General features: G+C 38.9%; 1 protein-coding gene across 1 annotated transcript in view; it reads left to right on the top strand.

The window, feature by feature from the left end:
- The first annotated feature begins 857 nt into the window (after nt 1-857).
- Nucleotides 858-23,521, top strand: part of FRY (FRY microtubule binding protein) — a 225,898-nt gene continuing 203,234 nt past the window's right edge. The window contains exon 1 of the mRNA XM_042460592.1: nt 858-1,476. Coding sequence (XP_042316526.1) covers nt 1,407-1,476 — 70 coding nt within the window. The 5' untranslated portion in view covers nt 858-1,406. The remainder of the gene's footprint in view (nt 1,477-23,521) is intronic.

A 23,521-nucleotide genomic window follows, 5' to 3' on the forward strand; every position in this document is an offset into this window, starting at 1 on the left:
GTTTGACCCCACTTTGACTGCCCTGGCTCCATGCTGTGAAATTCTGGGGACTGTAGTTTGTTGTGGCACCTCTGGTGCATGGTGCCAGGGCAGTCAAAGTGGAGTCAAACTGTATTAATTCTGCATTGTGGATGCAGAGGCACCCAAACAACTGAGGCTGCTGCAAAAAGGCCCCCTGGTGCAATGGTGAAAGCTCCCTCTTTGCGCAGGGAGAGCCAGCTGGGTCTCTCTCTCTCTCTCTGTGCGCACAGCCTTTCGCCTTTACCGCAGCATGATGCAGTTGTCGTCGCACCGAATGAGGCGTCGTCGTTGTTGTTGTTCTTGGGAGGGAAGCAGCTGACCAGGCAGCCGGTATCAAAACAAAACAGCCCGGCTGGCTTGGGCAGGCGGAGGGGCAGAGAAAGAGGACGGACACAAGCGAGGGGAAATAACAGTAATAAGAGAGAGATCAACATAAACCCAGTTGCGCTGGAAGAGAGGAGGAGAGGCTGGTAAAGGACCCTGGAGACCCATCTGGGTTGTAAACCGGTGCCTTGGGTTTGTTTCAGGGCGTTTTGCAGGAAGAGATCTCCTTCCTCTTCCTCCTCCTTCTTTCCCCTCCTCTCCTCTTTCCTCCTCCTCTTCCTTTCCTCCTCTTAATTCTTCCTTCTCCCCTTCCTCCTCCTCATCTTCTTCCTTCTTCCTCCTCCTCCTCTCCCTTCTTCTTCCTCCCCTTCTCTTACTTCCTTCTCCTCCTTCCTTCCTTCCTTCCTTTCTTTCTTTCTTTCTTTCTCCTCCTCCTCCTCTCCCTCCTCCTCCTCCTCCTGCTTTGCTCCTCCAAGCCATCCATCCAGCCGGCCGGCTCTCCTTCTCTCTCTCTCTCTCTCTCTCTCTCTCTCTCTCTCTCTGTGCCAATCCTGCAAGGAGGAGACAGTGTTTATGCAGCAGCTGTGCCTCTGTGAAAAGAAGAAGAGGAGGAGGAGGAGGAGAATCGGGGCTCTCCTGGGCAGGAGGAATAAGGGCACTAGCCTTTGCTGCTGCTTCTTTTATTGTTATTATTTTGCATCCCAAGCAAGAAGCCCAGGATGCCTGCAGGGCGCCTGGGAGAAGCTCCAGTCCCTGACTGAAGGATGAGCAAGGGCCAAGCATCTCCTCCCAGGCTGCTGCTGCTGCTTGTGGCTGCCTTGAAGAGGAAAACAGCAGCAGTCGCAGGAGCTCCTACTCATAATACTCCTCCTGCTAATACTCAGTGCTCAGGAGCGGAAGGAGAGGCTCTGCGGAGACTTCATTTCCTCTCCTGACCCCCTCCCTTTGCATCACTGACTGGTGACAGTCACATCTCTCTTGCCAGCAAAAAGTACCTGCTGCTGCTGCTGCTGCTATTGCTCGCCCAGGGAGCCAGCCACCCTTCTTTGTATGCCGCAGACATGGCCAGCCAGCAGGACTCCGGCTTCTTTGAAATCAGCATCAAATATTTACTGAAATCCTGGAGCAATAGTGAGTAGTCAGCTTTCTCCTTCTTCCCCCCCCTTTACTTACCTTCCCTTTGACCCCCCCCCCCCCCATCACCATTGATGCCACCTTGCCTTTGGAGGAGCTGCTCAGCTTTTGTGGTGAGATCTTTTGTGAGGGTTTGTGTTGGTTGTGTTTAGCTGTTGAACTGGGGGGAAGGGTTAAACTAGGGGGAAGGATAGCAGTGGGATTATCCTTGATTTTACCTGGCTGAGTTTTCAGATTAGGTTTCGTTTTGGAGCCCTCTCTAGAACAGAACAAGGTGGAACAATTCTCCCTCCCAATGGTTTTGCTGGACTTTGTTTAATGCTGGTTCATTTAAAACACTTGGAGGGGAGGGGGGCTATTTTATAACTGTGGCTCAGCAATGACCTGAACTATTCTGTATTTTTAGCTTTCGTTTTGGATCCCTCTCTAGACTAAAACAAGGTGGGACAGGTCCTACCCCCCTCCCAATGAGATCTTTTGTGAGGGTTAAAGTCAGTAGAAACCACAGAGGGTTAAACTAGGGAAGGATAGCAACGGGATTATCCTTGATTTTACTTGGTTGAGCTTTCTTTTCTTTTTTATCACTCTCTAGAATAGAACAAGGTGGGACAGTTCTTATCCCTTCCCAATGATTTTGAGTGAGATCTTTTGTGAGAGTTAAAGTCAACATAAACCACAGAGGGTTAAATTAAGGGGAAGGATGTCAATGGGATTATCCTTGAATTTACCTGGTTGAGCGTTCAGATTATCTCTTTTTGGCTCTCTCTCTAGAATAATAGAGCAAGGACAGTTCCTAACCCCCTCCCAATGATTTTGCTTGACTTTGTTCAATGCTGGTTCATTTAATACACCTGTGGAGAGCTATTTTATAATTGTGGCTCAGGAATGACCTGAACTATTCTGTATTTTTAGTTTTCGTTTTAGACCTCTCTCTCTCTCTCTCTCTCTCTCTCTCTCTCTCTCTCTCTCTCTCTCTCATGGAACAAAGTGGGACAGTTCCTACAACCATCCAATGGTTTTGCTGGACATTGTTCAATGCTGGTTCATTTAATACACCTGGAGAAGGCTATTCGATAATTATGGCCCAGCAGTGACCCGAACTACTCTGTATTTTTATGATCTGGGGTAGATCAGAAAACCATGGGGGAAATACTATGGAGGATTGAACTTTATGGCCCTTGTGATCTCCTCCAACTTGATTCTATATATCTTGTAAGGAAAATGGGACAAACAGTGTTCGTACTCTTCTTACATTTTTAAAAAATAAACATAGAGGCAGGGGAGAGAATAAACAAGTACTGTTAGTTCAGTATTCACATCTCCCTCCCTTTTAATGGTTTTAGTGCCTTGGTTATATTTGCACTGGAAAAATTCCTTTTCTTTCAAAACCAGATGAGAGCTTCAGAATGAGGTGGGAGCTATCCACTGTTGCAGGGCTTGGTATTGCTGATACAACATTGTCCTCCCTCAGATGTTGTTCCAGTTTCTAATCGGGAGAAAATGTTATATAATAAAGATCAGCAAATGTCAAGAATGCCCACAAATAGTGTGAAGTTAATCAGGCCTCTAGGCTGTCATCTCTAACTCCTAAGTAATGTGAAATTTCATTTTCAAAATGCATCCAGCTCATGCCTCTCTTACGTCAGCAAACTCAAATAGCATCAGACTGTACCAGTTTATAAAATGTACCGTTCATTTGGTAAGAAATAAAAATGGAATGTGTATCTAACACTCTAACTCTTGCCCTCATAATTAAACAGCTCCTGCACATGATGGATTTAAGATGGTTTCTTTTAATAAGATGTTGATTAATTGGCTATAAATCTAAAAATTAGATTAATAAAGCACTTTTAAAATCCTGATGTAACCATCTGCAAATGTCATCTATGGCAATGTATTTTGTTCCCCATATAGACTTTAATGCTTGCTTTAAAAAAAAAAATCCTGCCGTAAATATGAATTCACCAGTAAATATTCAAAAGCATTTTTATGATTTGCCCAGATCCCATATTATCCTCATATTCCATGTTTTTGCAATGTGTTAATAGCCAATATTACTTAATATCTGTTTTGGTTTTTGAGCAAGGGCTAATTGATTTAAATGGATATAAGATTATTTACAAGATTGTTTGGAAATTTTGTCATGAGAATACCCTACTTCTTAAAAATGCAACAGTATGAAATATGAAATTGAAAGAGTTCTTTAACTTGCTTTTAATTTTAATGAAAATTAACTGACTTAACCATTGCTATGTATTAGGGTGCTTTTTTTAAATTGGAAAAATGCTGCAAAGTTATACTGAGAATGTTGAGAAGGTTTCCCAAACTAAATTCCAAAGTGAGATAGATCATGAGTGCATGTATCTCAACATATTTTTTTCTGTCTTATAAAAATAAAGTTGAATTATAGTCAACCTTGACACTTTGTCTTCAGTGCATTTACAGCTTACCGGAAAGGGACGATACAATTAAGCTAGTTTTATTTGTTTAAGCTTATTTTCTCATTCATTTACTTGAAGCCTAAGGCTTGGTAGAAAAACTTCAAAGCTACTTGATAATTTTAAAAAAGAACTGGAAAATGTTACTGCAGATGTTCCTAGGCCAATAGATTTGTTCAGGGATTGTGTGTGGTGATTGTGTTAAGGGTGAAGCTTAGCTGTCAGATATTTGACAAACGGTTAGGTTGTTTGCTCATGCTTGAGCAGCAATTTATTTTTATGTCTCTCTGAGATTCTTGCACCGCCATTATTATGTTGATTGCAAAGTGAAAGAAACAAGGTCAAATTAGGCAAGTTGAAACTCTGACTTGGAGCAGCATTCTTGCTTTTCACCTCTCTTGGGGCTACCTCTAAAGGCTTGTTTTCATCTGTTGCTTCTAGTGTGCCTTGTATTAAATACTGTAGAAACAGAAGAGCATGGGAGGGGCAGAGTGCAGAAGGACAAAAAATCTCTGGGGTTTGGTGGCCTCCAGAGTAATAGCCAGCTTTTGTCTTTGGGGAAAAAACTGTAAACAAAGCCGAGGTGTCCAGCTTGTGAGACCTAAGATCTTCTCAAAATGTGATACTGCTACTTAGCTGTCATGCTCACTGTCTCTGCATGGCTGGCGTCCAAGTAATCAGCCACCTGGAACACACTGGGCCAGCTCAGGCATCCTGATAAATCCTCCTCTTTCTTCCAGTATGACTGCAAGGAGCACACTTTTGGCTTTCATCTTTAAAGAAAGAGAGAGAGAGAGAGAGAGAGAGAGAGAGAAGGAGGAGGAGGAACCTAGCCCTAGTTTAGCATAACATCCTAACTTTGGCTGAAATTAACTAATGTTGTTCTTTGCCATCTTTGCTGGCAACCCAGGAATGAGAATCCTCCAAGATCCCTGATCATCAAAAGCAATGTTCAGATCTTGCAAACTCATGACCATGGCTCCTTTGACTGAATCGATCCACTAGTAATGCTGTCCTCTTTTCCTGTTGCCTTCAACTTGATGAGCATTATAATCTTTTGCAAAGAGTCAGTGTCTCCTGATATGTCTAAAGTACAGTAGGATCCATTTAGTCATTTTGGCTTCAAGAGAGAGTTCAGGCTTGATTTGCTCTTGGGCCCATTTATTTGTTTTTTGTATTTTTGTCCATAGCACCACATTTCAAGTGAGTTGATATTCTACCTATCAGATTTCTTCACAGTCAAGCCTTCACAAACATGTATAGGAATGGGATGGATGATCCTAACTTTGGTATTCAATTATTAATCACTTGAGGACCTTAAATAGTTTTTTCCTTGCTGCCCTTCCCATTCCTAATCATCTTCTGCTTTCTTGACTGCAGTCCCCATTTTGATTAATGTCAACTATAGCTTGTTTGAAACTATAGCTTATTTGAAATGAAACAAACCAGAAATGATGAACCATGGCCAAAGTCAGTTAATTGTCTTACCTTTCCATATGATGTATTTCTGTTTGTGGCATTTACAGAGAGAACAAAAAGAATTAAAGAAAATCTGAAAGGTTTTTTATCATGTAAACAGAGATCAATATAGAACATAAATGCACCATCTTCTGACCTTGAGTGCAGCTATAGTGACTGTATAGGAAGGTACTGGAATGTAGGCAAATGTGTTGCTGGATTTGCATATGTTTACATTTTATTTCAACATTTATTATCCTTCAGCATGCTAGAGCTCCCAAGGCAATGCACAACAAAACAAACACAAACACAACAAAATCCCAAAACAAACGAAAGAAAAAATTAGGTAAAATATTTATTTAAAAACAAACAAGAACAACTTTTTTAAAAAATATACAATCAAAACAGAAAAGCCACCTCTAGTTTTAAGCCTCAACAACCATGCAAAACATTTATCTGGCACTGTGCTGCAGGTCAATCAGGAAAAGATCATTTAAGGGCCATTAATAGAATCAGCAGCATAGTTGTACACTTCTCTTAATAACATGTTTCAGTGACCATCATGAACTAGTTTGACACTTGCATGCTGATGCATTTATGCATCTCAGCATTAAAACACTGATTCATCCATCCACAGTGAATGAGGCCTGCTCTTGAAATATGATGGCAGTATAGGGCTATCAGAACAGAACATTTCAATTATATTTTAAAATTATTCTTTAAAGCATATGAGTTTTTGAAGAGACAAAAGATGTAGTCATATACACACTTATCTAAGTGGATACCTAAGCCCCACTAAAGTTAGAAGAAATTACTATGGAGTAGATATGTATAGAATCACAATGTATGTGGCATAGTTTTGATTTATTTTGTGCCATGTTTTATTAGTATGTAAAAGAGATATAAATATTACAGACTATCACAGTTCTACTGGGAATTCACAGCAATACTAAGCAATACTTTTCTAACTCGTGCTTGTAAAATTCAGATGGCACTATGATAGGCTGATGCACACAGGTTGGACCAGATGTGTTCTGAAGTCATGTGAATGGTCTGTGTGCAGTAAGACAAAAAGTTTGTAAAGGATCATGTGGGTTGGGGAAAGATTATGGGGAAATTATATTCTTGGTCTTGTGAATCATTATGACGCTATAAGTGAAGGTCAGGTGATTAGAATGAGTCAGGTGAAGTGACTAGGATATTGTGTACACAAAGTAGTACATAAAGTGTGCTAGTGGTTTTGCAGGGGGCAGTTTTGGAAAGTAGGTTTTTTGAATGCCTTGTTTTTAATAGGAAGAATTTTGACAAAGACAACAGAATGTGTGACTTAGAGGCTGTGCAGACCAGCCTTTAAGGTCATCCTGGGGGCGGAGTCGGGGTGTGGCGTCCATATGACGCATGCCCTGACTTCAAACCCATGGTGGCGTGAAGTCATCTGACGCTCCACACAGCGCGCAGCGTCATGGCGCTCCTCTGCTGCTGTGTTTACACGTCGCAGTGCCAAAGGAACATCTTAAAGCTGTGGCTCCTTTTTTCACCCTGGAAAGGCCAGATCGGGGCTGCGGCATGCAGTTGCCACAGCACCGATCCAGCACAGCTGGAGGTGGCTGCAAACTGCCTCATAGGGGCAGTCTGCACAGCCTCTCAGACATCTGGAGAGACACATATGATCTGAAATAGGCCTATTTGTTTCCATTTATATTCTACTCTACAAAATAGAATCATAGAGTTGGAAGTGGCCTGATGGCTATCAATTCCAACCATCTTCTTAATGCAGGATCTCCAGCTGAAGCATTTCCAGCAGGTAGCTGTCCAGCTTCTTATGAAGATGTCCAGTGAAGAAGATCCTATCACCTCTCTAGGCAATTGGTTCCACTACCAAATCTCTTATTGTCAAGAAGTTTATCCTAATATTCAATCAAAATCTGCTCTCCTGTAACTTCAAACCATTAGATCTGGTCCTACCCTCTGGGGCAGCAGAGAACAGGCTTGCCTCCTGTGGTAGCCCTTGAGTGAGACAGCCCTGGGTATTTAAAGAGTGCAAACATGTCACCCCCAGTGTTCTCTTCACCAAACTGCACATGCCTAGCTCCTTCAATTTTTTCTCATATGTTTTGTTCTCCATAACTCTTACTATCCTTGTTGCCCTTCTCTGAATATGCTCCAATTTGTCTATACGTGTCTTACAGTGCAACATCTAGAACTGAACACAGTACTCCAAATGAAGCCTAGTCAGTGCATGATAAAGTGGGACTGTTACCTGCCTTGACTTGGAAACTATGCTTCTATTAATGCAGACTACAATAGTATTTGCCTTCTTTGCTGCAGCATCACACTGTTGGCTCATGTTCACCTTAAGATCAACAATAATCCCAGGGTCATTTTCGCATGTACTACTGCTCAGCCATCCCCCGTCCTATACCATTGCACTTTACAGTTTTGCATTTGTCACTATAAAAAACTGAAGCAGAATATAAGTTTGTTTATATGTTAGTTATAATTATTGACCACTTTAAAAAATAGAATTGTGTAAATACATTCCTGTAAAGTTGGCCAATGAACACCTTTTTGTTTTATTTATTTAGGCCTCTCTCATAGCATGCACTCTAGCTAGATCATTTAAATAATTGGAGATAGCAGGTCTCAGAAGGCAGTTAACTTTGTGTCATGTATTTTACTCATTTCTGCTGTGTGACTTGGATTATATGGGATGCTGTGTGTGTGTAAGAAAAAACTTTGAAGATGAACCTGCTTTGCTAGGAGAAGGACACTGAAGATGAAACCCATCCTTACTTTCTGAATATCTTTTAGTTTATCCTTTATGAATATACATGGATTACAGCAGTTTTTTTATGGCCTCCAAATTCAGATATTATGTCAGTCGAGAGTCTGATGGCTTCCAGTCTCAAACCGAAGCTTTAGATCAGGATTGCATTGCTGCTCATAAGATGTGTTGTTATGGAGTGTGTGTTCCAGTTCTTATAAATGGTTTGGCCTAGTGAGTGGGGAAACCTTGAAGAACCCTAAGGAACACATTTTATATTAAATCCCGTTCCTAAAAATTTCATGCATTCAACAAGATGATTGGGTAGGACTTTACTGTAGAACTGTTGTGTATGTGTTGCTCAGTAGTATAGCAGTCTTGTAGCCAAAACCTAAAGCCTTAAATCAAAAATACAAAAGAGGTGTAAATGCATAATAGGAATTCCATTATAAGGAATTTACCATTTGGCTCTCTGCTAAAAGTGTAAATTAAAATCCTACCTTATTCAGTGTGAAAAGGGCCTAATCTTTATCCCTGGGAATTACAGCTCGTCTTCTCTCCAGTGCTTCCCCTCTTTTGGAACTGAACTACCAAGAACAGACCCTTCTTTAGGGTTTCCCCCACCAACTAGGCCAAACTATAATTTATAAGGGTTACATGCATACATCCTACTAAAGCCTTTTCTTTCAAAAGGAAAAAAAAGTTAAACTCAGGATAGCTGGTTGTAGAGATTAATTAATTGACTGTATCCTTAGCAGTAGAGCCAGTGTGGTGTAGTGGTTTAAATGTTGGACTAGGACACTGGTAGATCTGGGTTCAAATTGTTGCTCGGCCATCGACACCTACACCACATTGGGCATGTCACATTCTCTCAGTCTCAGAGGAAGGCAAATCTCCTCTGAACAAATTTTGCCAAGAAAAAATGTGATAGGTTCACCTTAGTGTTGCCGTAAGTCAGAAATGACTTAAATGCACACAGCAACAATGACAATAACGATGACAACAATCCTCATCAATATACTGATGAAATATGTAATATCAGTAAAGGAAAAATAATTCAAGAAGCAAAGTACTGTTTGGGAAAAGCATAGCAATTCAAAATAGCTGCCACACTTAATATTGTTGTTCTTGGCCCATTATCAAGTGCAGTTTATTTTAATTAAAACATTTTTAGGCTCTCTTTTTGGGTAAAAAGACATCTCAGTGCAGCTTGCTAGATGAAAAACAACAATAATATTAATCACAATAAAGACCAGTAGGGAAAAAAACACAGGTATCCCATGCTCAAAGTACTATATCCCACCTACCTAGTAAGCAAGTCAGAACAATTAGTGAAAACACACCTCCATGGAAGATAAATGCGACGATCTCCTTCTGCAACAACACCTTTCCACATTGAGGTGTTCCTGCACGTAACCAATCTATTTATACACACAGCCAAAGTAAAGCAAATCCTACATAGCCATGAATGCTCCATGGAGGCCTTATTTCACTTTTTATTTCAGCATGCTAATCCCACCTTTCTTTAGGAAATATTCACTCTTAAAACAATATTTATAATTATTGAATCAATAATTAATGTCTTTATGTTTAAAAATTCAGTCAGTACAATGAATACCAAGTGTTGTAGGCTCTACTTCAGAAGAAGGAATAGTTGATAGACGACTTGAAGGCAAGCAATAGATGTTGGCTCTTTTAAACTAAAGTCTAAAATTGCTCTCTGCGGGAAAATAGATTTTGGTTGCCTACCAAAAGGTATATGGCAGTGTAGAAGGCACTTTCCTAACTTGATGCCACCAAAGAAAAGCCCTGTTCTTTGTACCTTCTGCACGATATTTCAATTGGTGACTAAACATGAACAGGGGCTCAGGAGATGATCTTAAAACGGGTCTTTTGTTTGTTCACTTGTTTGCTTTAAATATTTTCAGTAATTAAGAATTGCATCATAAGTGAGTGCTGTCTTGTGTTTCTTTACTTTACCAGATCTTTTATACCTCAGTATCTGAACAAACCTGAGTTGATATTGCATCAAGACTGATTACTAAATAGCAATGTAATCAGTTCATATCTACATAATTGATAAAGAAGAGAAAGAGATTGCTAGTTTTGTTTTCTAGGATGTAAGGGTGACTATAAGGTAATGGGTGTCATCATAAACGCAGATGACATGAGTTTTTCTGTATGACTGAGAAACAGAGTACACTCTGGAAACGTGTTGTGTGTTCTGATGCAGTATGTGCTTATGTCATTATTGCTGTATCTTATTATGCCAGACCAGTGGAGACATTATTGAGTAATGTTGGATGGAATGATATCTTATGGTCAGGAAACACAGATGAACAGATGTGAAATGTACAGTGTCAGTGTTGCTAGGTGTATTTTGGGTTTGGGGCATGCCAGTACACTTTCCCCCAAATGCATCAACTTGCCTTAGTAAACTAAAGAACTACCCATTATTTGTATCCCTGTTCTGATTTACGGTAGAACTTGTGGAGGCCCTGGTTATTTATGGGCATGGGCATTTGTCAGGCACTCATATGGATTTTCTTTGGCACTCCTCTTTTACACTGCAACTTGCTAATTAGAGGGAGTTGATTGACAATAGAGTTCATGAAATGAAGAAAGTAAACTATAATATGGTATGAAGAGATTGTGTAAGAACTCATTGAAGACATTATGAGAGCTTTAAGCATTGTTCAGTATTTTAAATTATTATAGTGTCTCTACTAAATTAGGTTGTCTTTATCTGTTAAATTCCATAGGGCAGCTTCTGCAGTTAACATTTCATCCTATCCCTTTGTACTATAATGTCATATATGTACAGTATGTATTTCGTGATGGGGTTGTGTAATAAAATATTGATCTTACCTTCATTTCTCTTAGTACTATGAATTATTCTATGAAAAATGTTTTGCAATCCCAATTTCCTTCGCCCCCAATAATTGATCTCCAGTATCTCCTCTATCCTCTTCCTGATGCTTGAAAATACTGATTATGCACACCCACACCCCTCACACTCGCTGGCTTGTGTATTTTTTAAAATATGCAAGACTAAGCAGAGCTGTATCCCCATTATTTTGTAATGTTAATAGTCTGTCTCTGACATTGGTATTGGTATTGTGTTTGAACACTCTCCTAGAATATTGCTTGCTTAACAAGCCAGAGCTTGGAACCAGAATTTGTGGTTCATTTGCAGTTTCTGGCTTGTATCAGGTCATCAGGACTTTGAGACATGGCTACTGCCAGTTTATCACCTAGCTCTATTTTTTCTTTGTCAACCTAGTAGGTCAGACTATGTAGGCACTGCATTGGTGTCTGGATGATGTAATCAGTGGATTGATGATGAACAGTGAATCAAAACAGAATCCGGACAAGCCAGAGACTGTGGATTGGTGGTTCCTTGTTTTGGGAATTTCATAACCTGCCTCGGATGTGGTTGTGCTCACCATGAAGGAGCAGATTTGTAGTCTAGGAACATTCCAGTTTCCATAGAGATTATTCCATTGTACTCTGATGGGACTACCCTTGTGGATGATACGCAAGCTGGTACAGAATGCAGTTATTCTACTAGCTTGAACATTGTATGGTGACCACATTACACATTTTTAAATGGCCTGCATTGACTTCCTAAGTTTATGGTATTGGGTGGTGACAAAGATTTCAGTGACTCAGGACCTTGAAATTTGAGAGAGTTACTCTTCCAGTGTATACAGTACTTGTCTGAGCATTTAAGTCTGCAGAGGATCCTCTTTTTTGTCGCATCTCCTGGAACAATACATTGGCCTGTTACAGACTGCCAAAATAAAGCTGCTTCAAGTCTCTTTGGAGGTATGCTATTTAAATGATGTATGCATCTTAAGAATCCGGAAGCTGCACCAAAGCTGCACTCCAGTGCTTAAGAATGGAGTGTGGCTTTGGTGCGACCTCCGGACTCTTAGGGCCCATGCATCATTTAAATAGCATACCTCCAAAGAGACCCGAAGCAGCTTTATTTTGGCAGTCTGTAACAGGCCATTATGTGGAGAAAAGGCAGAGAGGGCCTTCTTAGCTGCAGAGTTCTGTTGAATCCTGGCTAGAGTCAATTATTATTATTATTAATGTTTATTTATATAGCATGGCATCTTACAGGCATCATCAAAACAGCATATAACCTGCCAATGGCATACAATCTAAAAGTCATAAAATATAAACTACAGTGGTGCCTCGGGTTACGAAAATAATTCGTTCCGTGGCACCGTTCGTAACCCGAAAAGCCTTCGTAAGCCGAAAACCCATAGGCGCTAATGGGGAAAAAAGCCGCGGCTCTGCCGCGGCTCCATTTAAAACAGCGCTGGAGTTTTTTCGTAACCCGAAAAAACTTTCGTAACCCGAAACAATAAATCCCTATGGGATTTATTCGTATCCTGAAAAATTCGTAACCTGGGTATTTCGTATCCCGAGGTACCACTGTATACAGAATTAAGCAAGTTGCACAGTCAGAACGCAAACTGTAAAAACAACTAATACATATGATCAAATATAAAATTATAAAACAATATTAAAATATAGTTCCAAATGTTTTAGAGAACAAGCAAGTGTTTAATTCAGATTTAAAGCTAGCAAGAGAAGAGGTAGGGTCTGTACAAACAGTCCCTAAGGGGTGGCATGCAGCCCCCTTCTTTAGCTGGATCAGGGCTGCAGCAACCTCATGCCGCGGTACCAATCCAACCTTCCAGGGCGCAGAAAGGAGCCGCAAAAAGCAGTTCCTTTTTGCGCCCTCTAAAGGGCACCATAGCCGCAGTGGTGCAGCTGTATGGTGTTCTTTGCCGCTGTGTCATTTGGATGTAGCACCGAAGGTGCATCATGATGCCATGCACCATCTAGAGCAGCACGTGGCATCATGACACCATGTGGGCGGAGTCAGGATGTGTGTCATCAAGATGCTGCGCCCTGACTCCTCTCACAGGTTGGCCTTTTAAGCCAGTCTGTATAGACATGTAGTCTGCAGATGTTCAGGGAGGCAGTTCCAGGAGTACAGTGCAGCAAGTGAAAAAGGGTGAAGCTGAGCCAAAGAAGAAGAAACCCTTGGCTGGGTAAGAAGCCTTGAGCTCCTCCTGGACTGCAAATCTTGGAACAAGATGGTGAGATGAAATTGGATTTAGTTCAGAGCCATGTTTTTGGAGATGAGTGATCACGGCTAATTTTTGGTTTATTTGATTTTGAGATAATGAAGAAGATGAATTGTTTTAAACTTGTCTAAGTTCGTTTAAAATTTATTTAAAGATATATTGATTATATTCTGCTTTTAGATTTTCATAAGCAGGTCAAGATAGATATATTTTAATTGATCAATTATTTGGAGGGATAAAGTTTGTTTTTTAAATGTTCCATCCAACTTTAGTCTCCAGGCTGTTGTTTCTGTTGTCCTCCTGGAATACCTATGTGATCTCATCTGTTCATTTTTACTTTTCTTCCTCCTACTGAAACTAGAAGTATCTAAATACATATAATTGAACTGTCTGCATATTACTTATTTACTCTCAATTTCATTTTCCTCTGCTCTTATTGTGGTCTCCCCATTTTTAGAATATGATAAGAGGCCAGCATTTTTATTGCTGCTCTGTGACCACTGTGTCCCCTTATGTTATTTGAAACTATATATATATATATATATATATATATATATATATATATATATATAAAACCTTTCTTTCCCCATTTCAACTCAAGATTGAGACCATGTAGCTACAATTAATTGATTAAAAGGTCAGCAGCCCTGTGATTGGCCTAATAAACACATTATGCTAATCTAAATATTAAGTATTACTGAAAGGTTCAAACTCATTGGATTGTTCTTGGCTCAGTAACTTCTTGATCAGGTCTTGGTTGAAGGAGGCATCTTCACTTACTGATTTCATTTACAAAAACATTAGAAAAGCATCTTAATTCTTGAAAGCTTATTTGAATACAGTCACATCTCAGTTAATGAAGATGCGGCCCTGGGCATTACCTCTTGAAGAGAAGTTACAATAGGCATTAATAACATGGAAAGAGGAGATATGACTTCCTACACCACCAAAAAAAAAAAAAAAAAAAGCAATTCATCATCATTTAACAATTTTTTTTCATTCAAAATAACTATATACACACGTGAAATGAAACAGCCAGGTCAGGTAAGTATTGCATAAATTTAAAACACCTTAAATCTTCTATAGGCGACTTGAAATCTTGTTCCAAAATGCATGAGGACATTATTATTTTTTATGCCACTAGCCTCTAGTTTTCTTTTTTTTTCATTTTGATGATCAGAGCTATGCTTTCTTAAAAATACTTAGGTACCAGATGCGATAGGCTTATCTGCTGTCTTCTTTTCTCTTCTTCTTCTTCTTCTTCTTCTTCTTCTTCTTCTTCTTCTTCTTCTTCTTCTTCTTCTTCTTCTTATTATTATTATTATTAATTGCTATTCACCCATCCTCAGTAACGGATTGCTCAGCTGCTCTTTATCTCACTAGTTGTGGGCAGGCACACACAACTATAGTGAGATTTACTATAGTAGAATTCCATTCTTTCCCAGCTCAAGCTTGATTGTGCTATCTGGACATGTTGCTGCAACCTGTTACGAAAAGTATGTGTTTCTCCAGTCCTCCTTTATCATCTCCCAAAGCTTAGGCTTCTAAAAAAAATACCACCTAGAGGAAAGGGGGCTGGGAAGGCTTTAAAAGGTTTTTCAAAAAGGAGCTTCGTTTCTTTTTCAGAGGCTTTTGTTAACGGGAGTATATCTGCATATAGTGAATGTTTTTGGTGAAATGTGGCATATAAATAATTAAAAGGTGGTAATTATATTCCATGGGAAAACAACCTAACCAAGACAGGAAGAGGGTTACAGATTCTTTAAAGGGAGGTCTCAGGTCAAAGAAAATCAGAAAATGGAAGTTAATGTGAAGACTTCAACTGAGTATGTTATATTATAGAAAACACGTAACCATTTGTCTGCCAAAACTACATTCCCCTCTGAAAACCAGGTGCATGCAGCTGTTGTGATTGAGTTCTTGCAACTTCATCCAGCTGTTGACAATTCCTATCTTAAACTATTTAAATAGCACTATGCATGTTTTTCTCTCTAAAGAACAAATGGTAATGTTAAACACTTTTGGTTTGAAAGTCACTTGTCTGATTTGCAGGCTGGCAATCTTTTAACAATTTCTATCCCGTGAATTTCCATTGTTCTTCAACCTTTACAAATCTCATCTGCTGTAGACATCAGTTTGTATAGACTTTATCCCAACATTGCTAATGATAAATTTAAATGTTTTTATTCTGTTTCTCTTTTAATTACATTGCAAATATAGTATGTTTTAATTTACCATATTTGTGAAGGTAGTGTAGCAAATTTATTAAAGACTTTTTGTGTGTTACCTTTGCTTTTAACTGACAAATTGTTTACCCAATAAAATGTAATATTATTTCAGTGCAGATGAGAATAGTTAATGAAGATACTGTTAATATATTAAATTAAATTATGTAGACAAATGTACTTCTAAGTACTTATACCAGCTCTGCAATTGTAAGGTGTTTGCAAATTGGTTTTAATAATTCCATCAACACTGTTTACATTTTTATTTGAGACCGTTCCATTTAAAAATTATTGTTATGTTCTGGTGTGCATGCTAAAAAGTCTATCATATAAAGTAATTTCAGTGTAGTACATTGCATTTAGAATTAGGAAAACCTACTTTTTTGATTGCTGGCTTCCTAAACTCTGATTCAGCCAAGCCATTCTTTTGTTATTTGTATTTTTGTGAACTAAAATGCAAAAAATGAACCTATCTATACAGTTATATGGCCAAAGTGTGATTTCTGTGTGACACTATTTAATAAAAAAGTTCCAGAGTTGAGAGCCAGTGCAAACAAACTTTCTGTTAGGTATATTATAGATGAAATTCTACTTAGTATCATTCTTCTGCCAACATTTCTCAAAGGAGTAGCCATAAGAAATAACATTTTTTTTCAGAGTTGACTGTCATCATCCAACATTTGGTTAATCTTTCTTCAACTGACTATTATTTGTAATGAGATTTTTAATTGGCATCAGTTACCTTTTCCTTCCTTGAGACAACCCTGGGGCATTTCAATTTCCACAGAGCAGAGGATCTTGTTGTAACTAATACTCTTGAAGATGAGGAAAATTACTTCTGTAATACATTATACTTGAACAATATAGGCGCGTTACAGTCCGCCCCTTTGGGACAGCCTGTAGGCACTCCTTTACCCGCCGGATCGGGGCCTCAGCTGCCAGAACGGCAGCCTCTGGGGCCCCGATCCGCCGCTTTCCAGGCCGTGGGGAAGCGGCAAAAGGCCGCTTCCCCGCGGCCTGGAAAGGGATGTCCTTGGGGCTTAATGCGATACAATGCCAATTTAATGTATTCCTAAACTCTGATTCAGCCAAGCCATTCTTTTGTTATTTGTATTTTTGTGAACTAAAATGCAAAAAATGAACCTATCTATACAGTTATATGCCCCAAGGACACCCGACGGTGACGAGGAGGAGGAGAAAGGGGCCACTCGGCCCCTTTCTTCCTTGTGTTGCTGGCACAGCTGTCTAAAGGCTGCACCATCGATGCAAATCGTGCAAGGAACTCCGTTTGAGAGCTCCTTCTAGCGCCATAGAAAGGGCGCTCTATGCGCCCTCGCACAGTGCAAAGACATCACGTCCGCGCCACCCTGTTTGGAGGCGGCAAGTTCGTGACATCGTAATGGCGCCCCCCGTGTGGAACGGGCGCCGCCATTTTGCACGTCCTGGGGACGTATTAGGGTTAGGTGCGTGCGTAAGGCATGCACTTTCCCTAACCCCAGTACGTCCCCAGGACGTATTTTATGCCCGTCTATAACGGGCCGTAGTTTTAGCAAATAATTATACTGCACCTTTTTGCTGCTTTTCACTCAGGAGTAGTGGAAGTAACTCTAATTTTCTATTGGTTTAATTTATCATACCAAAAGGAAAGTATATGTAGAGTTTCATAAATGATAGGTCGAAGGACTACAACTTAATTCAAGAAAAGATAATTCAGTTGTTATTAGAGACCCACAGCAAAGATGTGGTTTGTTGTTTCATGGCAATATGTAAAAATCTTCTCAACTATTGGCTATGCTGGCTAGGGCTGCTGGAAGCTGCAAATCTAACATCATATAGAAAGCTACACAGTCCCCAGCTTCACAATATATAAATATATGAAGTGCTTGCAGACATTCATTCACATACTGCTTTGACATTATGTTACAACCCAGAATTCAAATGCATTAAATTGGCATTGTATCGCATTTGATATACACAAGATGCTCAAAACAGTGAAGATACAAAACAGTTTTATTGTGGTAGAAAAGCTGAAGTAAATAAAAACAATCTGGCATTTGCTGGTACATTAGCATTTGCTCGCTGACATGCCTAAGTAAGCTGTGGTGTAATCCATGCCCTCCAGACATCACATATGTAATTGAATGGAATTCCCATGTGTATGTCTAGAGTCACATAATCTAATATTTAAATACATCTGTTTCTGGAAGTCTCAGATTGTTGGAGAGCATATTGAAAGAGGCATCATCATGAATACCAAGGTGCCACCCACACAGTTCCGGGATAAAGTTGTGCAGAAGCACCACTCAGGATTTTTTCTTTTTAATATCCCAAACTATGAACATCCCCTGGAGCACCATAAATCTATTATTACAAAATGGAACAAATATGGCTCAACCATAACTCTGCTTACAGAAGGCCATAAACCTCTACTAAGTGAGTGTGTTAAAGTGTGCATTGGTGATAGAAGCAACCAAGAGGCCAATGATATTTCTGAAAAAGCTCCGTAATGAAGATGGAAGAAACCATCCATGAAATGATTATAAACTGTGTGGTGAGAAGGAAGCCATTGCTCAATTAAAGCTATATCAGAACCCATTTGGTATCTGCAAATAAAATGTGAGAAATGCACAAACTTGTAAGGAAAGATTTTCTGGTCTGATGAGTGCAAAGGTGATTTTTTTTTTTTGGCCTTGCCACAATGATGTGTGGTGCAAAGCAAATCACAATACCATGTGTGGGGCTGCTATTTCTCAGCAAGGACTGAAAAACTCTGGTCCAGATTAAGAGCAAGGTGGATGGAGCCACATGCAGGGTAATTCTAGAGGAAAAAGTAATAGCTTTAATGTTTTAGAATGGTCCAGTCAAAGTCTAGACTTCAGTCTGATTGAGAATTTGTGACAAGGCTTAAAGTAGCTGTTCATCAACAGTCTCCATCCAGCCTGATACAGCTGGTACAAATTTGCAATGAAGAATGGGCAGATTTTACAGAATCCAGATGTGCAAAGCCAATACAGACTTACCCCAAAAGATTGTCAGCTATGATTGCTGTCAAAGGTACTACTATCAAGTATTGAATCAAACGGGTGAATATGCATGCAAAAAGCATGTGGCAGTTTACTTTCATTTACTTAGCTTTTGGGCCACAAAAATATCCTGTACCTTCATAATATTGAGTATATTGTGTACATCATATAACAATGTTAGTGAAATATATTTGAGGTTTGATTGACAACTACAGGTTGCAACACCGCAAAATGCGAAAATGTTAAGGGCAAGGGAGCCGCAAACATTTGTAAGGCACTGTGTGTTTACTGTATATGAGCCGTTCTGGTGGATAAAAATCCAGCAGGTGCCAACAGTCTAAATCAGGAAATTACTGCCCTTATTACCTCAAGTTCTATAATTGCTGAACTGACTTGAGTACTTTAGCAGACCCAATGCTCAACAGGAGGCTGCTCCATTAAACTGTTTAGGAAAATGTCTTACAGCACATGCTTAGTTATGTCTCCTTAGAAGTAAGCCCCCCTGAAGATTTGACTTAATCTCCAGTGAGTTTGTAGACCAGGGTAGCAAATGTGTGGCCCTCAGATGCTGTAGAACTACAACCACCACTAGCTTGAGCCAACATAGTCATTGATGAGGAATCATGAGAACTGCAGCGCAGGAACATCTATACAATCCATTGCTCTGACACAGAGAACTGCAGCTTTATTCTTGAACAATAAGTTTTCATGTGTGAGCTATATGAGTCAGAATAGTTGTGTAGATATATAGGAGTTGTCAAAGTGTTGCAACAGTTCTGCAGCACCTTATATTATAGCAAACATCAGTTGACCTCTGTGGAGGAAAGCTGGAATATAAATTACAGTAAGTAATTATGTTAAATTGTCATTCTAATTATTGTAACATTGCACAAAATAAATAACACAAGTAATAGAACTTGGGGTCATTCATTGATGCTCAGTGGTAGGATTTAGGACAAATAAGAGAAAAGGATTCTTCACATAGGGCAGAGTCACTACAGAATTCACTACCACAAAAGATGGCTGCCAACTTCGATGGGTTTAAAAAAGGATTACACACACTCACAGAAGAAAAGACTATTTGCAGCTACTATGGGCTTCCTTGAAGAGATAATAGGCAACATGTTTTTATGCACCACGTACTGTGGAGCACAAGCACCAGGATGCTATTTTACTCCTGCCTTCTATGTGGACTTACGATCAACGTTTAGTTGGCCACCGTGTGAACAAAATGCAGGGCTTGATAGGCTTCAATTCGCATCCAGCAAATTTTACTTCATGTGTTAAATAGTTCTCCATAATGTCAACTACTCAGGGACATGTCAGGACTTCTGGTTTAAGAAGCATTGAATTTAATCCTGATGTATACTTTGGAATAAATGAACTTCTCAGATACAGCATTGTCATTCTTTGTTTCAGAAATAAATGCTAGCATATTCCCATCCATCCCTGGCTCTTTCCTCCTTAACTCCATTTTATACCATTTCCAGTAATGCGTCTTCAAGTCGACAATGATTTATGGTAAACCTATCCTAGGATTTTCTTGGCAAGATTTACTCAGAGGAGGTAACACTGTTTTCCTCTAAGGCTGAGAGAGTGTAACTTACCAAAAGCCACCCAGAGGGTTTCCATGGTGAAATGGCTATGGGGAACCCTAGTCTCCTGGTGTAATACTCCAGTACTCAAAACCACTATTCTACTAGCCTTCACTTTACACTAGTGGTAATAAAGTCTAAAAAACACCACAATGTTTCCAGCTAGAATCCTGGTTGAAGGGAAAACTGACCATTCTTAAATGCTGTTGTTGACATTAATAGTTAAACATGGCTAAAAAAGGACATGGGGAAATTTAACCATGAAAATTGACATGGGATGCAAACAAAATACATTGGTGTATTCTCTGTATAATAGAAAGAATTCAGTTACTTACGATTCCTACCACATACAGTAGTGCTTTTTTTAAAAATGGCTCCTATTTTTACTGAAGTAGAAGCAAAATGGTTTGTTATCCTTTAGGAGCATTGTAGAGCTGATCTCATGACACCAGGAATAATCATCCATTATGCCAACATAGCTTTGTCATTGTCCCACTACAAGTGTACTCAAGTGACATGTGATGTTTATTGTTAATGAATTACACCAGTATATTGTTTTTACCACACAGTGCTTCACATTGTTTTACGCATTTTATTTTTATGTTTAGCTAAACATCACATCACGATATACTACTTTTATATTCATTTTGGTTGGGATTATTAATTGTTGATTCTCTGAATGCTTACATTCTTCTTAGAAAGTTTCCCCACTTGTTGAATGAAGCTAATACTGCATTACATCAAATAGGTTAGGATGTGATAAGCTGAAGAAGTCAGTGGGAGTGGGGGGCACAAGAGATGGATACAGGTTGTGGAAATTGCAGCCACCCAGTTTTTCTGCAGTACGGTAAGTTCTGCTGTCTTTATAAAGAAATAGTCAGATAAGTGTTGTATGAATCAAGGGTCAGAGATACAGTTAAAAATACTGATATAGTGTTCAGTCACCAGAACACAAGAAAACTTGGAGTTTTTTTTGGGGGGGGCATTCCTTGTTTTAGAGTGCAACATAGAGAGAGTGGCAACTGAAATAGTCAGGTGGGCTGATGTATTTTATATTTGATAAGGGACTAAAATACTGGAGCGTTTTAGATGGAGAATATATTGAGAAGTGGTTGACAAAAATTACGAATGGTGGAGAAGGAGAATTTTCTCTACTTTCTCAGAATATACAGGATGGGCAGAGCAGTTCTATGGGGGAGAGAGAGAGAGAGAGAGGAACAGCCACTTGGTGAGAATGTCTTGGATGGATGGATGATGAAATGAAAGTATGACTTTCTAGTTATCTATAATTTAGATGTTGAAGTCATAGAAGGATTTCCATATGCAAAAATAAATATTCTTATAATGATGTGATTTCCTCAATGGGATGAGACTTTCAGTTATAAATAACACCTGTGATTATCTAAAGTGCAATAATTGGGCAAAAGTTTTAGTGTGAAAGCATTACAGCAAAAGTAAACCTATTACTGCATAGAAGATTGATTAAGTAACACAATTAGTAGGCTAGATGTCTGGTACTTTGCTAGTCAACAAAACATGTGCAATTAAATGATGAAGCAGGTTTGCATTCCAGAATCCCACATGATAGAGCTAAAATAGCTGTATAGCTTTTGACTTGTGGGTTGCTACTCCTACTTAGATTTATGCTTTTGATCTAGAATTAAAACATCCATCATGCAGGATAGCAAAGGGAAAGGAGGTCTAGGTTTACCAAATCTGTAAATTTAACGCATGCGCCTTTACGTGGTTAAAGGATAGGATTAACTTGAAAAATAGAAATTGCTTGCTTTGGAAGGCGCAAATTTAGATAAAGGATGGCATGTTTTTTATGTTGTAAAGAAAAGGTGCATTTGAAAGATTTCAATAAACATCTGATTAGGAAATCCCTACTAAAGATATGGCATAAATATAAGAATCCATTTTACCTGAAAATTCCAAACTGGACCTCTCCACAGGAAGCCTTTTACAAAATGCAAGGGAAAAAAGATAAATGGAATACATGTAAAGACCTTTTATATAAAATGAAAGATGAAACAAAATTTAAAACCCTGGAAATTATTCAGAAGGAGGATTCAGGAATACAATGGCTAGCGTTCTTTCCAACTGAAAGAGAGATTTAAAAAAGACATTAAACAGATAAGAATTGAAACCGAAATGAAGAAAATAGATAAAATTTTATTTAAAGATGGAAAACATATGGTTTCAAGAATTTATAAAATCCTATTATATATTGATTTAAATGAAGAAATGATAAAAGATTGTATGATTAAGTGGATGAGAGATATAGGGGAACAAATACCCCTTAATTCATGGGAGAGAGTGTGGGGAAAAAATCTAAAATTCACTAAGAGTGCTAACCTGATAGAAAATTACTATAAATATTCTACAGATGGCACTTAACTCCTGTAAAATTGGCAAGGATAGGAAAAGGTTCTAGTGGAAGTAAATGTTGGAGTTGCGTGGAAAACGAGGCTCATTATTTTCATTCATATGTGGTGGTCATGTATAGAGATTACTGAATTTTGGAAAGCAGTACACACCAAAATTCAGGATATCCTCCAAATAAACTTTGAGAAAACTCCTAAGTTATTTTTATTAAACATTATGGAAGAAGTGGAAAGGAAATTAAATCAAGACCAATTAGGGACTACACTATACATGATCACTGCCACCCGCTTGATGGTGGCAAGATACTGGAAAGGAGGGAATTCTCATATGTTTGAGGAATGGATACTAAAAACAAATGATTTAATGATAATGGATAAATTAATAATGATGATTAATGGTAAATTGGAGCAACAATTCCAAAGGAACTGGGAAAGCATCAACAAAATCTGGGAATAATGATAGAAATGGGGAACAATTTCAAGGCAATATGTGCTATGCTCTGTGGTTAAAAATATGGAAATGAAGGCAACTGTCAGTGTAAAGAGAGTCAGTAGGTATACATATGGAAAAAAATATAATAGCATAGTAAGAGCAGAAACCATATTAAGACTGTAAAGTCAAAGGCTTTCATGGCCGGCATCCATAGTTTTTTGTGGGTTTTTCGAGCTATGTGGCCATGTTCTAGCAGAGTTTCTTTCTGACTCACACAGGTTCACACAGTATATACACCCAACTTTTCCAGGCAAAGCATTCTCTGAAGATGTCAGCCACAGATGCTGGCGAAACGTCAGAAAGAAACTCTGCTAGAACATGGCCACATAGCCCGAAAACCCCACAAAAAACATGTTAAGACTAGACCGTGGGGAAAGATGCAATCAATTTATATTTTCTTTTTCTGAATATAATATTAAATTACTTTCATCTTTAATTTCCCTGCTCCCCCCTTCCCAAAGCCGATGGATGAGATTTAAGTTATGAGAGACAAGAAAGAGAAGATAGAAGTCTTGGAAAATGTATAAATGATGTATTTTAAAAATAATGGG

The sequence above is a fragment of the Sceloporus undulatus genome, chromosome 3 (genome assembly GCF_019175285.1).
Source record: "Sceloporus undulatus isolate JIND9_A2432 ecotype Alabama chromosome 3, SceUnd_v1.1, whole genome shotgun sequence".
In the NCBI taxonomy this organism is placed as follows: Eukaryota; Metazoa; Chordata; class Lepidosauria; order Squamata; family Phrynosomatidae; genus Sceloporus; species Sceloporus undulatus.